Source organism: Rissa tridactyla, chromosome 25 (genome assembly GCF_028500815.1).
Source record: "Rissa tridactyla isolate bRisTri1 chromosome 25, bRisTri1.patW.cur.20221130, whole genome shotgun sequence".
NCBI classification, from domain to species: domain Eukaryota; kingdom Metazoa; phylum Chordata; class Aves; order Charadriiformes; family Laridae; genus Rissa; species Rissa tridactyla.
The window spans coordinates 734,679-747,552 of NC_071490.1; the positions used below are offsets into that span (position 1 = coordinate 734,679).

General features: G+C 74.0%; 1 protein-coding gene across 1 annotated transcript; it reads left to right on the plus strand.

Moving 5' to 3' along the window:
- Positions 1-1,890: 1,890 nt before the first annotated feature.
- On the plus strand, positions 1,891-11,448 carry LOC128901373 (nuclear factor I family protein-like). Its single transcript, XM_054183336.1, is given in 5 exon segments — positions 1,891-2,269; positions 3,056-3,172; positions 3,175-3,245; positions 3,247-3,327; positions 10,894-11,448. Coding segments are annotated over 5 exon segments (1,188 nt in total). The 3' UTR covers positions 11,434-11,448.
- Positions 11,449-12,874: the final 1,426 nt, after the last annotated feature.

A 12,874-nucleotide genomic window follows, 5' to 3' on the forward strand; every position in this document is an offset into this window, starting at 1 on the left:
CTGGGCAAGGGGGCGGGGCACCACGGTGCGGGCGGGCTCGATGGCGGGGAGGGCTCCTAACGCGGCGGGGGGAGCCCGGGGGGGGGACGGGACCCCAAATCAGTGTTTTGCGGGGGGGGGGCGCTCCCCTCCGCCCTCCCCCAAACCGCCGCCCCTCCCCCGTGTTGGGGGGGGGGGGGGCGTTGGGCTCAGCGCGGGTTCCCCTCCCCCCCCCCCCCGGACCCCCCCCCCGCCCCGTTTCCAGCCTCCGCCAAACCCCGGGGCCGCTGCCAAGGGCCCGGCGCCGTTAACCCCTCCCTGCCCGCCCCCGGGACCCCCCCCCGGGACGCCCAGCAGCCCCCGGGCGCCAGGGTCCCCTGCTGGGGGCGGGGGGGGGGCGGTGGCTGACGGGCAAAGTCGGGGGGGGGCGGCCGGACGCCGGGGTCCGCTCCCCGCCTGGGCCCCACGGGGCGGCCGGGGGCCCCCGGACGGCTGGGTCCGCTCCCCCCGCCCCGACAACCCCCCCCCCCGGCTCTGGCTGGGAGCTGCCGGGGGCCCGGGGGGGGGGAAGGGGGGGCCCTAATGGCTTCCAGGCCTCGGCAGCCGGTGAAAACCCGCCACTAAGCAGAGCCAAAATCCCCTGAAATCGCCCCAAAACGTTCCCCAGGCCTCCCCTGGCGCCCGGCCCCCGCTGCAGCCCCCAGCCCGCCCCCCCCCCGCCATCTGGGGGACCCAGGTGTACCCCCCCGGCCCTCCCGCCCCCCCCCCCAGTGAACCCAGGGCCCCCCTAAACCCTGCCAAGGGGAGGGGCTGGAAACCAGGCCGTTTTGGGGCAGTTTTGCCCGATTTTGGGGCCTCTGCGGTTCCTTCGCTCCCGTCTTTGTCCTTCCCTGCCCCCGAGACCCGCCCCCAGCCCCCCATTTAGCCCCCAGCGGGTGCATTTTTCACACACACCCCCCCCCCAAGTTGCTCCTGCGCAGCCTCGGGGCGGGGGGGGGGCAGCCCGGACCCTCAGGTCCCCCCGTCCCACGCGTGTCCCCGGGGCTGGCAGGTGCCGTGCCGCGGTGTCGGCGCCCGTCCCGGCGTGTCAGGGCACGTCGCGGTGTGTCGTGGCGTGTCGTGGCGGTGCCTCGTGGCGTGTCAGGGCGCGCTGTCGCGTGTCGGGGCGTCGCCGTGTGTGTGCGTGTGTGTGTCGGCGCGTGCGGGCGCCGTCCGTCCCCCCCCCCGTCGTCGTCGTCCCCCCATGCCCAGTGCCATCTGCGTCCCCAGCCGGTCGCGGTGGCACATCTGGCGCTGGCGGCCCCCGAGCAGCTGGTGGGGACGTGGCGGGGGGGGGACACACACACACGACAGGGACACGACGTGGGGGGAGAAATCGGTGGGCCCCGTGTGACACGCGCCGGCTGCACACGCGTGTGCGCGGGGACACGGAGGTGCTGGACGCCTGGGTCCCCTCCAGCCATGGGGACCCCCCCCCCCCCCCGCTCCCCAGTCCCCATTTCTCCCCTCCCCGCTCCCCGCGCCTGGGGGGGCCGGGGTCTTTGTGGAGCCGCGTGTCCCCCCCCCACGTCCCTGCAGGGTGGCAGCGCGTCGTCCCCCCCGCCATGTGGCATCGGGCCCAGCGTGGGGGAGGGCCACAGCTGTGCCCACCCTCCCCTCCCCCACCCGCGGGGGGACCCGGGTGTCTGGGGGGGGGACGCTGAGGCCTCCTCACCCCCCCACCCCCCCCCCACCAACGACCCCTGGGGTCCCCTCCAGCCGCCCAGGGACGCCCGGTGACATCCGGGGCACCCCAAGGCCTCGTGGCACCGCGGCAGTGACGGTGGCGCCGGCAGCGAAGGGGTGACAGTGGCGGTGCCAGCGCTGGCACCGTGCGGTGACAGATGGCAGAGGGATGAGGCTGCAGCCGGAATGACAGATGAGGCTGCCACCGCCGCCGTCACCACCACTGCCATCGCCACTGTCACCGTCACCCACACCGCTGCGGCACCGTCATCGGCGCTGCCACTGTCACGACACGGTCACCGGCACTGTCACTGTCATGGCACTGTCACTGTCACCGCCGCAGCCACCGCCGTCGGCGCTGGCACTGTCACGGCACTGTCACTGGCAGTGTCACCATCAGCCAGCACTGTCGCCGGCACCGCCACAGCCACCGCTGCTGGCGCTGCCACCGCTGCTGTCACGGCACGGTCACTGCAGCGGTCACCGTACCATGCTGCCTCTCCCCCTGCTGCCGCCGCTGTCACAGCCACCACCAGCACTGCCACCGCTGCTGCCACTGTCACCGGTGGGGACCCACAGCAGCCCCTGGGCCCTCCCGCCGGGTCCCTGCGCCGGGGGGGGGTGCGGGGGGACAGGGCACAGCCAGGGCAGGTGGGGACCCGTGTCCCCCCTGTGTCTCTCCTCTGCCTCCCCGTGTCCCCTCATGTCCCCCCCACGTCCTCCTGTGTGTCACCTGTGTCCTTCCCCTGCCCCCCCTGTGTCCCCCCGTGTGCCTCCATGCCCCTTGTGTCCCCTCATGTCACCCCCGTGTGTCCCCGTGTCCCCCTCCTGTGCCCCCTGTGTCCCCCCGTATCTTCCCATGCCCCCCGCCTTGTCTCCCTGTGTCCCCCCCGTGTCCCCCCATGACCCCCATATCCCCCCTGTGTCCCCCCTGTCTCCCTCCCGTGTCCCCCCGTGTCCCTCCCGTGTCCCCCCTTGTATTCCCCCCCCGGCGTCCCTCCCTGTCTCTCCCCCCCTGTGTCCCCTCGTGTGCCCCCCGTGTCCCCCCGTATCTTCCCATGCCCCCCGCCGTGTCTCCCTGTGTCCCCGTCTGTCCCCCCCCATGACCCCCGTATCCCCCCGTGTCCCCCCTGTCTCCCTCCCGTGTCCCCCCATGTCCGCCTGTGTCCCCCCCGTGTCCCCCCCGTGTCTCCGTTGTATCCCCCCCCCCGCGGCGTCCCTCCCCGTCTCTCCCCCCCGGTGTCCCCCCGTGTCCCCCCCGTGTCCCCCGGTGTCCCCCCGTTCCCTCCGGCCGGGGGGCGTGTCCCGGGGCAGAGGGGGCGGGGCTCCACCGCGAGTGGGCGTGGCCGAGGGCGTTCGGGGGACGCGCGCCCGGTGGGCGTGGCCCGGCGGAGGGGGCGTGGCCCGGCGGAGGGGGCGTGGCCTGCGCGGCGCTTCCCGCGGCAAAAGTGCGGCGGGCGCCAACTTCGGGCAAACTTTCCCCGCGCGCCGCCGGTACCGGCACCCCCGGACCCGGGACCCCCCCGGACCCCCGGAACCCCCCGCCCTCATCCCCGCGCCCCCCCGCCATGCCCCGCCGCGGCTGACACCGCCGCCATGTACTCCCCGTACTGCCTCACCCAGGTACGGCCGGGGACGGGGGGGGCGGGGGGGGGCCGGTAACGGGAGGGAGGCGGGGGGGGGCGTCCGGTAAAGGCGGAGTCTGTAAAGGAGGGTCCGGTCCCAGGGGTCCGGTGTCGGTTTCGCTGCGCGCCGCGAATGGCGGCGCCCCCCCCCCACGAAATGGGGGTGCAGTGGGTGGGGGGGTGCGACCCCTCCCCGGTTGCCGGTACCGGGCGGGCGGCGACTCCGCTTCCTCCGCCGGCACCGGGGCCCCGGGTCAGCGCCGGGGCCGCTCCCGGTGCGCGGCTGCCCGGGGAGGGGGGGGGGCGGGGCGGGACTGGACCGGTCGGGGGCCGCTACGTCCCGGAGCGACCCCGGTGGGATCCCCGGTGCGGGTGGCCCCGGTTGTGCCCGTCCCAGTGCGGAGGGAGCTCGGTCACCGAGCTCGGCAGCGCCCCGAGCCCCCCCCACTCTGTCCCGGTGCCGCCGCGAAGCCATGTCCCGCGGCGGGGGGAGCCGGGGTCACCCGCGGGGACCGGGGGTGGGGGGGTGTTTGCCCCACGGGAGGTTTTGCCCACGGAGCCCCCGCGGGATGGGGCCGTCGGTGCCCCCGGGGGGGGGAGGTTTGTGCCTGTGGGTGCCGCCGGGACGGGCTGAAACCCGGCCCCGGCCGGGAGGTTTGGCCCCGAGAACCGTAGGAGGGGCTCGGGGGGCCTGTGGCGGCCACCCCGTCTTGGGGGGGATCATTGGGGTGTCGCGGGGGGCCGTGGGGAGGGGGGATGTGGGTCCTGGGCGGTGTCTGGGGGGGTCCCTGGGGAGGCACGATGTCGGGCGCTGGGTGGGGGCATGTCATGGGGGTCCCTATGGGGGTTCCTATGGGGGTCCCTGTGTCCCGCCCCATGCTGGGATCCCCCCAGGGTCCCGCCGTGATTGCTTGGGCGGCCCGTCCTCCCCCGCCGGGCGTTGCTGCTCCCCCCCCCCCCACCGTTGCCCTTTTCTCCCGCTTTTCGGGGCGGTTTTGGCGGCCAGTTGCGTCTGGGCCGGCAGCCAGCGGCGCTTCTCGCAGCTTCGGCGCCCGCCCTGCACACGCGTGTGCACGCGCCAGCAACACGCCACTGCACATGCGTGTGCCCCTGCCCGCACACGCCAGCAACGCGCCCGCAAACCCGCCTGCCCGTGCCAGCGCACACGCGTGTGCTCCCCCTGCACACGCAGCCACACACGCTGTTGCACGCGCTGCTGCGTGCGCACTCAGGGTCGCACGCCGCACACGCATGTGCTCGCTGGTGCACGTACGTGGCTGCGCTCTGCACACCCGCGGTCTCGCGCTGCGCACACGTGTGGGCACGCATGTAGACGATGCGGGTCTCGGCGTGTGCTGGCACCGCACGCTCACACGTGTGTGCTCCCCTCTTGCCCCCCCCTTCTCCCTTTTGAGCCATTTCTGGGCAGTTTTGGGCCGATGCCACCGTCACGTCCCCTCCCCCCAGGCTCCGGCGCACGCAGGATCCGGCTGCTGCGTCCAGCCGTGGGCACCTATAGCGGCACCTATAGCAGCACGTATAACGGCACCTATAGCGGCAGCTCCGCCGCCGGGCCCTGGCGTGGGCTGTGCCTCCTCTGGCGCCAGCGCAGGACCGTTCTCTGTCCCCCTGTAGCCGGTGTCCCCTGTAGCCGGTGTCCCCGGCGTCGTCTCCTCTCTACGCGCCGTAACCTGCAGCCTCCACCGTCAAACCCTGCGGCCGCACGCGTGGCCCCCACGGGGATGCAGCCCCCCCCGGGTCCCACATTGGGCTCCAGCCGTTGGTGCTGCGGATGCTTACGGGGTCCGTCCCCGTGTCCCCTCGGGGTCCGTTCCTCCCCCCACCCCAGGTTCCCCCTGCCCCAGACCGGACCCTGGGGGACGTAGTGCTGCCTGGGAGCAACGTCGTCGTTTCCCTCGCTGTCGCGACATCACCGTCACTGTCACCACCTGCGCGACCCCTGGGGCGGAGCAGGGGCACCCGTGGGACCACCCCTGCCGCGCCAAATGCCCCCGTGGCCGTTTCCCCTCCAAAGCACAGGGGAAAACACACCGCCCCCTCCTTCCCCCCACAGCCCCCCCGTGTCCCCACAGCCGCTACAGGGAGAGCAGCCCGCGCCACGCTGTAGGGGACGAGGGGGCTGCGTGCGCCCAGACCCTGTAGCCCCTGCCCTGGGAGGGGGTGGGAGGCAATGGCCACGGCAAGACGAGCGTCACCAGCCCCCGCAGCCCTGTGGCGCAGGCGGGTGCCGTGGGCAGAGCCGGTGCCAGGGGATGCCGTGTTGGTGACAGGTTAGGATGTGGCACAAGGGTTGGGGGGGGGGGGGACGGGAAGGGCAGGAGGTGCCCCAACACCCCCCCAAATTGAGCGTGTGTGCCCCGTAGCCAGCCCCTATGGCCCCTATAGGGCCCGTCGAGGAGCGGGGCGGCGCGCGGGGCACCGTTAGACTGCAGGGTCCGGGGCGTGAACACGTATGCGATGGGGCGCAGGTGTCCATGACGGGGAGAGAGGACGCACGTGTGTGTCACTGGGGGGCTGGGGGCACATGTATGTAACGGGGGCGGGGGGGGGCATGTGCCCTGCATGCGCGAACAACACGTGTGCGGGCAGCAGTGCACACGTGGCAGCCTGTGCAGCGTGCGCGCAACACGTGTGTGCGATGCACGCCCCCCCCCCACACACACGCACTGCCTGCGCTGCCTCCTGGCGTGCCACACGTGTGTGCAAGGTGCAGCGCACGCGTGTGCTGGCGTGCGAGGCGTGTGCCAGGACCCCGCGCCCCACACGGGGCCGCGCCGACGGCTGATGCAATCGGTGCGGGGGAGGCACCGCCCGCACCCCCCACCTCCCCCCCCCCCCCCCCCCCCCGTCCTTTCCCCGCCACGTGCGAGGCCGTCCGAGGCGCCCGGGGCTGTGCGAGGCGCCCGGGGGCAGGCGACACGCGTGTGGCTGCGTGTGCGTGGCGTGGCGTGCGTGTTCGCACCCTGCTGTGCCGTGTGCCGGGCGGGTGCGTGGTCCCTGCACACGCACGACGAGCCGTGTGCGCTGCCGCCGCCGCCGCGCCCCCGTATCGCGGCGTTGCGGATCCCCCTCTTTGTGTGTGTGTGTGTCCCCCCACCCCCATGTCCCCCCCATCCGCGGGGCTGTGCTGGCGGCATCAATAATGGAGGAGCCCTTGGCCAGGCCAGGGGGGGTCCAGGGGGGGCCCTGAATTATTGATGGGCCACAAAAAGCTTTCTTGGACGCGGCAGCACCGCGGGGTCCCCCCCGGCCCGGCCTGGCAGGGGGCCACGGGGGGGGGGGCCGGAACGCCTGGGTCCGCTCTAGGGGGGAGGGAGCGGGTCTGGGGGGGGGGGGGTGTGTGCAGCCTGAGCGCCTGGGTCCCCCCCCCCCCACCGGCTGGTGAATGCTGGGGGGGGCGGGGGCATGCCTGGGTCTGTTGGTGCCAAACTGCGTCGTCCCCGCGCGCTGCGGCATCGTGTCGAGCCACTGCGGCACGTTGTGTGTGTGTGTGTGTGTGTGTGTGTGTGTGTGTGTGTGTGTGTGTGCCCCCCCCAGCCTTGATCCCCGTGACCGGCCCCCCCTCCGGCCCCCCCCAGCACGGCCCGGGCGCCGGGGTCCCCCTCCCCAGCTCCGCTGCGTGGGGAAGGGGGACACACACACACGACACCCGAGTCCCCTCGAGCCGCCGGGACGGCTGGGTCCTCCACGTGGCTGCGGGCAGGGAGCAGGCGGCTCCCTCCGCTCCGCCCGGACGCCTGGGACCCCCCCCCAACGCCTGCGACCCCCCAAACGCCTGGAACACCCCCCCCTCGGATGCCCGAGTCCCTCCCGCCAGGACCCTCCGGCACGTTCTCTCCGAGGCCGCCCGGCCGCCCGCGTCCTGCCAGCTCCCGGCCCGGTGACGGGGTCCCTCGTGGCTGCGCCCCCCCCCCAGCCCCCTGCCCTCCATCCCCCTCCCGGGGGTCCTGAACACCCCTCACTCGCCCCCTGCCTGGGCCGCCCCCCCCCCCAGCTCCCCGCACGGGAGGGTCTTGGCAGCGGCGTCAGGGGGCCGCCGGGGGGATTTTTGGCGGCAATTCCGGCTGTTTCGGGCTGTTTTCTCTCGCGGCGAAGCCGAGGGCCGGGGGGAGCTGGCAGCGGCGCGGGAGGGCGGGCGCTGCCGGGGCGGTGTGGGGGGGAGAAAGGGGGGTGTGGGGGGGTGGGATTTTAATTTTTTTTTTCTTTTCTCTTTTTTCCCCCCCCCCCCCCCCCCCCCTCTTTTCTGTTTTTTCTGGGCTTTTCCCTCCCGATCCGGCGCCGCCCCCCCCCCCCCTCCACCACCGCCGCCACCGCCGCCGCGCTGGCGCTTTGCCGGGCGCTCGCAGCTGCGGACGCGGCGACGTGGCTTCGCCCGAGACTGCGGCTCAATGCGGGGCCGGCGCAGCCAATGGCAGCCCGGCGGCACCGCGGCCGGACCCCCCCTCGGCGCGGACCCCAGCAGACGGGGGGGGACCCAGGCCTCGGCCAGGGACCCCAGCATCCGGGTGGACCCCGGCGGACGGGACTCTAGATCCTTCCGTGGCCTCCCCGTGCCGGGGACGCAGGCGTCCGGGAGGGGACCCAGGCGTTCGGGCGGGCCCGACCTGGTGGCTCTTTGTCTTCGCCGGTGGTGGGGGGGACACGACCCAGGCATTCGGGCCACCGACCTCCCCCCTCTGCTGGCCCGACTCGCCCCAGCGCCCTCCCCGTGGCGCGGAGGGGACCCGGGTGTCCCCCCCCACCCCGTGCCCATGCCGGGGCTGGCCCGCCCGGACGCCCGGGTCCGCTGCGGCTGGATGGGAGGGGGCTGTGGGGCGGAGGGGGCCCGGACACCTAGGTGTCCCCCCCCGTGGGGGTCTGGGGGTGCCGTCAGCGGAGCCGTCGTGTGCAAACGGCGACCCCTCGTGCGAATGGCGACCCCTCGTGCGAATGGCGACCCCTGGTGCGACCCCCTCAGGGGAAGGGGGGGGGTCAAGAGCCCGTCTTCCCTCGCCCCCCCAGCCGGCGCCGCATCCCATTTCACGGGTTTTTCAAAGGAAAAACGGGGCAGGAAGGGGGCGGGGGGCCGAGGCGCGACGCCAGGCACAGCCCCCACCCGCCTGCTGCGGTTTTGGGGCGAAAGCCGTGAGGTTTGGGGCTGGGGAGGCACGCGGCCACCGATGCGTGGGAGCCTCTGCCCAGCCACGCTGCCGAAAAGCCCAAATTTTGGTTTTTTTTTTTTTTTTTTTCTTCACACAGAGGGAATTAATTATGAAGGGGGGGGGGGGGGGGTTGGCTCCAAGCGCCGCATCGGGGATTTGGGGGCAGAAACGGAGGTTTTTGGGCTGTTCCGTGCTGGGGCTGCCGCGGGGCCAGGGAAAGCAGCCAAAATCCGGGGCCTTCCCAGGGTGTGCCTGGGGGGGGGGGGGAACAGACGGGGACGGGACCCCCGCGTCCTCGCTCGACCCCCCCTTGCACGAGGGTCTGCGTGCAGTGACCCCCCGGCACGGCTTTTGGTTGCAGATCCCTGGGTTTCAGCCAAGCTGCCCGGGGGGGGGCTCAGCACCCCCGTTGCGCCCAGTGTCCCCCCGCCCCAGACCAGTGTGTGTCATCCCCCCCCCACCATGTCCCCGTCCCCCGCCATGTGTCCCGTCCCGTCCGCCCGCCCCCCCCCCCCAGATTTCCCATCCCCCTGCCATGTTTCTGTCCCTCTCCGTGTGTCCCCCCCGCCCCGCCGTGTCCCCGTCCCCCTCCGTGTGTCCCCCCCGCCGTCTCCCCCTCCGTGTCCCCCCCCAGTGTCCCTGTCCCCCGCCATCTCCCCGTCCCCCTCTGTGTCCCCCCCCCCAGTGTCCCCGTCCCCCCCGTGTCCCCCGTCCCCCCCCACCGCCGTGTCCCCCCCCAGTGTCCCCGTCCCCCTCCGTGTCCCCCGTCCCCCCCCCCCCCCGCCGTGTCCCCGTCCCCCTCCGTGTCCCTCCCCCGCCCCCCCGCCGTGTCCCGGCCCCGAACTCCACCGCCCCCCCCCCCCGGCCCCGCCCCCCCCGGCCCAGCCAATGGGGCGGCCGCTCCCCCCGCGCGCTGCGCTCCCATTGGCCGCCGCCGCGCCGGTCCCGGTGCCAAAAGGGGCCGCGGCGGCTCCGCGCGCTCCGCGCCCGGCGGCGGCGGCGGCGGCTCCGGCTGCGGCTCCGCGGCGGCTCCGGGACCCCCCGACCGGGACCCTTCCCCCCCCCCATCCTCCGCCCCGGGACCCGCGCTGTCCCGGCACCTGGGACACCCCCCACCACCACCACCTCCCGGTAACCGGGACTCCCGGTACCCGAGCGCCCCCCCCCCCCGCAGTGTCCGCCCCCCCCACCCCCCCGGTAGCCCCCCGTTAACCCCTTCCCCGGTAGCGCCCCGTCCCCGTCTGTCGCCCCCGGTTCTGCCCCGGCGGGGCCCGACTGGCAGCTGCCCACGGCCGGGATGAGCCGCCGCGATGGTACGGACCGGGACGGGACGGGACGGGACCGGCGGCTCCGGGGACGGGGACCGGGAACAGGCGCTGGTGGCACCGGGGATCGCGACGGGCAGCGGGATGGGGACCGGGCACCGGCGGCACCAGCGAGCAGGGACAGGGGACGGGCACCGGTGGCGCCGGCAGCGGGGACGGGGGACGGGAGGTGGCACTGGGGACAGGGACTGATGGGGACGGGGATGGTGGCGCCGGGGACGGGGCTGGCAGCGTGGACCGGCAGGGGACGGGAACCGGGTGGGTGGTTTGGGGACATGCCCGGGGCAGCCGAGCCCCGACGGCAGCGGGAGCGTCACCGGGGATGGACGGGGACGTGGCTGTGGCAACATCGGAGACGGAGATGGGGCTGTGGTGACACCGGGGACAGGGTCTGAACCGGGACCTGGAGCTGAGCAGCGCCAGGGGGGTCGTGGGGCTGAGCCGCCCCCGGGCTGGGGACACGGGAGCACCACGCTGGCACCGGGGACGGGGACTGATGGGGATGGGGACGGTGGCACCGGGGACGGGGACGGATGGGGGTGGTGGCACTGGGGAAGGTGCTGGCAGCAGGGACCGATGCTGGTCCCCGCAGCCGGTTGGGCACCGGGAGCCTGGGATGGTCCCCAGTGCAGGGCGGGGGTGTCCCCGAGGGTCCCCTGTGCGGGATGAGGGTGTCCCTAGTGTCCCTTGTGCAGGGCCGGGTGTCCCCAGGGGTCCCCAGCGCAGGACGGGAGTGTCCCCAGGGCAGGACAGGGGTGTCCCTGGGGGTCCCCTGTGCAGGGTGGGGGTGTCACTGAGGGTCCCCTGTGCAGGACAGGAGCGTCCCCGAGCGCAGGATGTGGCTGTGCCTGGGGATGCTCCCCCCGGGACCCCCCTGCGGCAGGACGGAGCCGTGCCCAGGGACGCTCCTGCTCAGTGGGATGGGACCGTCCCCTCCCGGGACCCCCCTACACGGGATGGGATGGGATGGGATGGGATGGGATGGGATGGGATGGGGGAGGTTCCCCCGTGAGCTGCCGGGGGCCGCGAATGCCCGCCCCACGGCTGCCGCCCCACTGATGCCGCCCTGCCCCACAGGATGAGTTCCACCCCTTCATCGAGGCGCTGCTGCCCCACGTCCGGGCCTTCTCCTACACCTGGTTCAACCTGCAGGCCCGCAAGCGCAAGTACTTCAAGAAGCACGAGAAGCGGATGTCGAAGGAGGAGGAACGGGCCGTCAAGGACGAGCTGCTGGGCGAGAAGCCCGAGGTCAAGCAGAAATGGGCCTCGCGCCTCCTGGCCAAGCTGCGCAAGGACATCCGGCCCGAGTGCCGCGAGGACTTCGTCCTCTCCGTCACCGGCAAGAAGGCGCCGTGCTGCGTCCTCTCCAACCCCGACCAGAAGGGCAAGATCCGCCGCATCGACTGCCTGCGCCAGGCCGACAAGGTGTGGCGGCTGGACCTGGTGATGGTCATCCTCTTCAAGGGGGTGCCGCTGGAGAGCACCGACGGCGAGCGCCTGGCCAAGGCCCCCCAGTGTGCCAGCCCCGGCCTCTGCGTCCAGCCCCACCACATCGGCGTCACCATCAAGGAGCTCGACCTCTACCTGGCCTATTTCGTCCACGCGCCCGGTGAGTGACGACGGTGACGGGATGGCGGGGGCTGAGCCGGGGCTGCCAGCGCCGATGGAGGGAGACTCCCAGCTGTGCCCCCCCCCTCCCCGGTTCCAAGGGGGTCCTGTGGCCACCAGAGGGGTCCTGGGGCCACCAGCCCCGCGTGATGTCCCGCTGGCACCCGCAGCCCCAGAGGGATCCTGTACCGGGGCTCGCCGGAGTGATGCCGGTGGCTCCGTGCAGCTCCCCCTGCCCCCCCCTCGACCCACGGCCCCGGCTGGGGGTTGCCGGCCCCCGCCTGCCTCGCACAAAGCCGCGCCGTGTGCCAAAGCCACGCCGTGTGCTGCGCGCTGTGCCAGGCGCTGCACCGGGAGCTGCGCGCCGAGTCGCGCCGGGTGCCGAGCCGGGCACCGGACCCAGCCCCGGGCTCTGCCAAGCACCGAGCCGTGCACCAGGCTACGCCGTGCCGAGCACCGAGCCGCGCCGAGCACCGGGCTCTGCCATGCCGTGCACCGGGCTCTGCCGAGCACCGAGCCGTGCACCAGGCTACGCCGTGCCGAGCACCGGGCTCTGCCGAGCACCGGGCTCTGCCATGCCAAGCACCGAGCTGTGCCGTACCGTGCCACGGGCCGGGCTCCTGGTGGATGCCTTGACCCCGGTGTGCGACAGGCGCCCTCCCCTCGTGCCCGCGGGGCACCAGCAGCGCACACGCGTGTGCCAATGGGGATGTGCATGTGCCGGGGGGGGAACAGGGGCTGAGGGGGGGGAACCCCAGCCTGGCTGCCCGCTCCTGCCTTTGCTGCTGGGGTTGGGGGGGGGGGGCGTGTGTGTAATTTTGGGTCTGGAGCGAGGGATTTTGGGTGCATTTACGGGTGCTGGGGGTCGGCTCCCGGGTGCCTGGGTCCTCGCTGGGGGGTGCCAGGACGCCTGGGTCCCTCGTGTGCAGCGGGGGGGTGAAGACGGGAGCAGTTTGGGGGTGTATCCTGCCCCCTCCCCGGACAATCTCCCCCTCAGGCCCCTGTGCCAAATCTGGGCATGTCCACGGGGGGGGCCCTGCAGCCGCCCCCCCCCCCCCTCCCCCTGCCACACACCCCCCACACACACACACAGGCCCCCTCCCCTGCCCGGCTTGGGGGGGGGGCTCAAATCCTCAACGCCGCTCCCGCCCGGCACCGCCAAAATGGCCCCGGTTGGCACCGTGCCCCCGTGCGCAGCACGAGGCCCCGTGCGCGGCCCCGGCCCCTGGTCCCCCCCCCGGCATCCCTCCTCACCCCCCACACACCCCCCTCCCCCCGCCAGGGGCCCTTTGGCTGCTGCGGGCCGGGGGGGGGGGGCACAGTGCCAACCCCCCCCGCCCCCCCCCCCCCCCACGCGTAAGATGGCGGCGCCTGTTGGCACCCGAAACGCTCTGCGGCACCGCAGCCCCACGGCAGGACCCTCCCGCGATGGGGACCCCCCCTGTGCCAT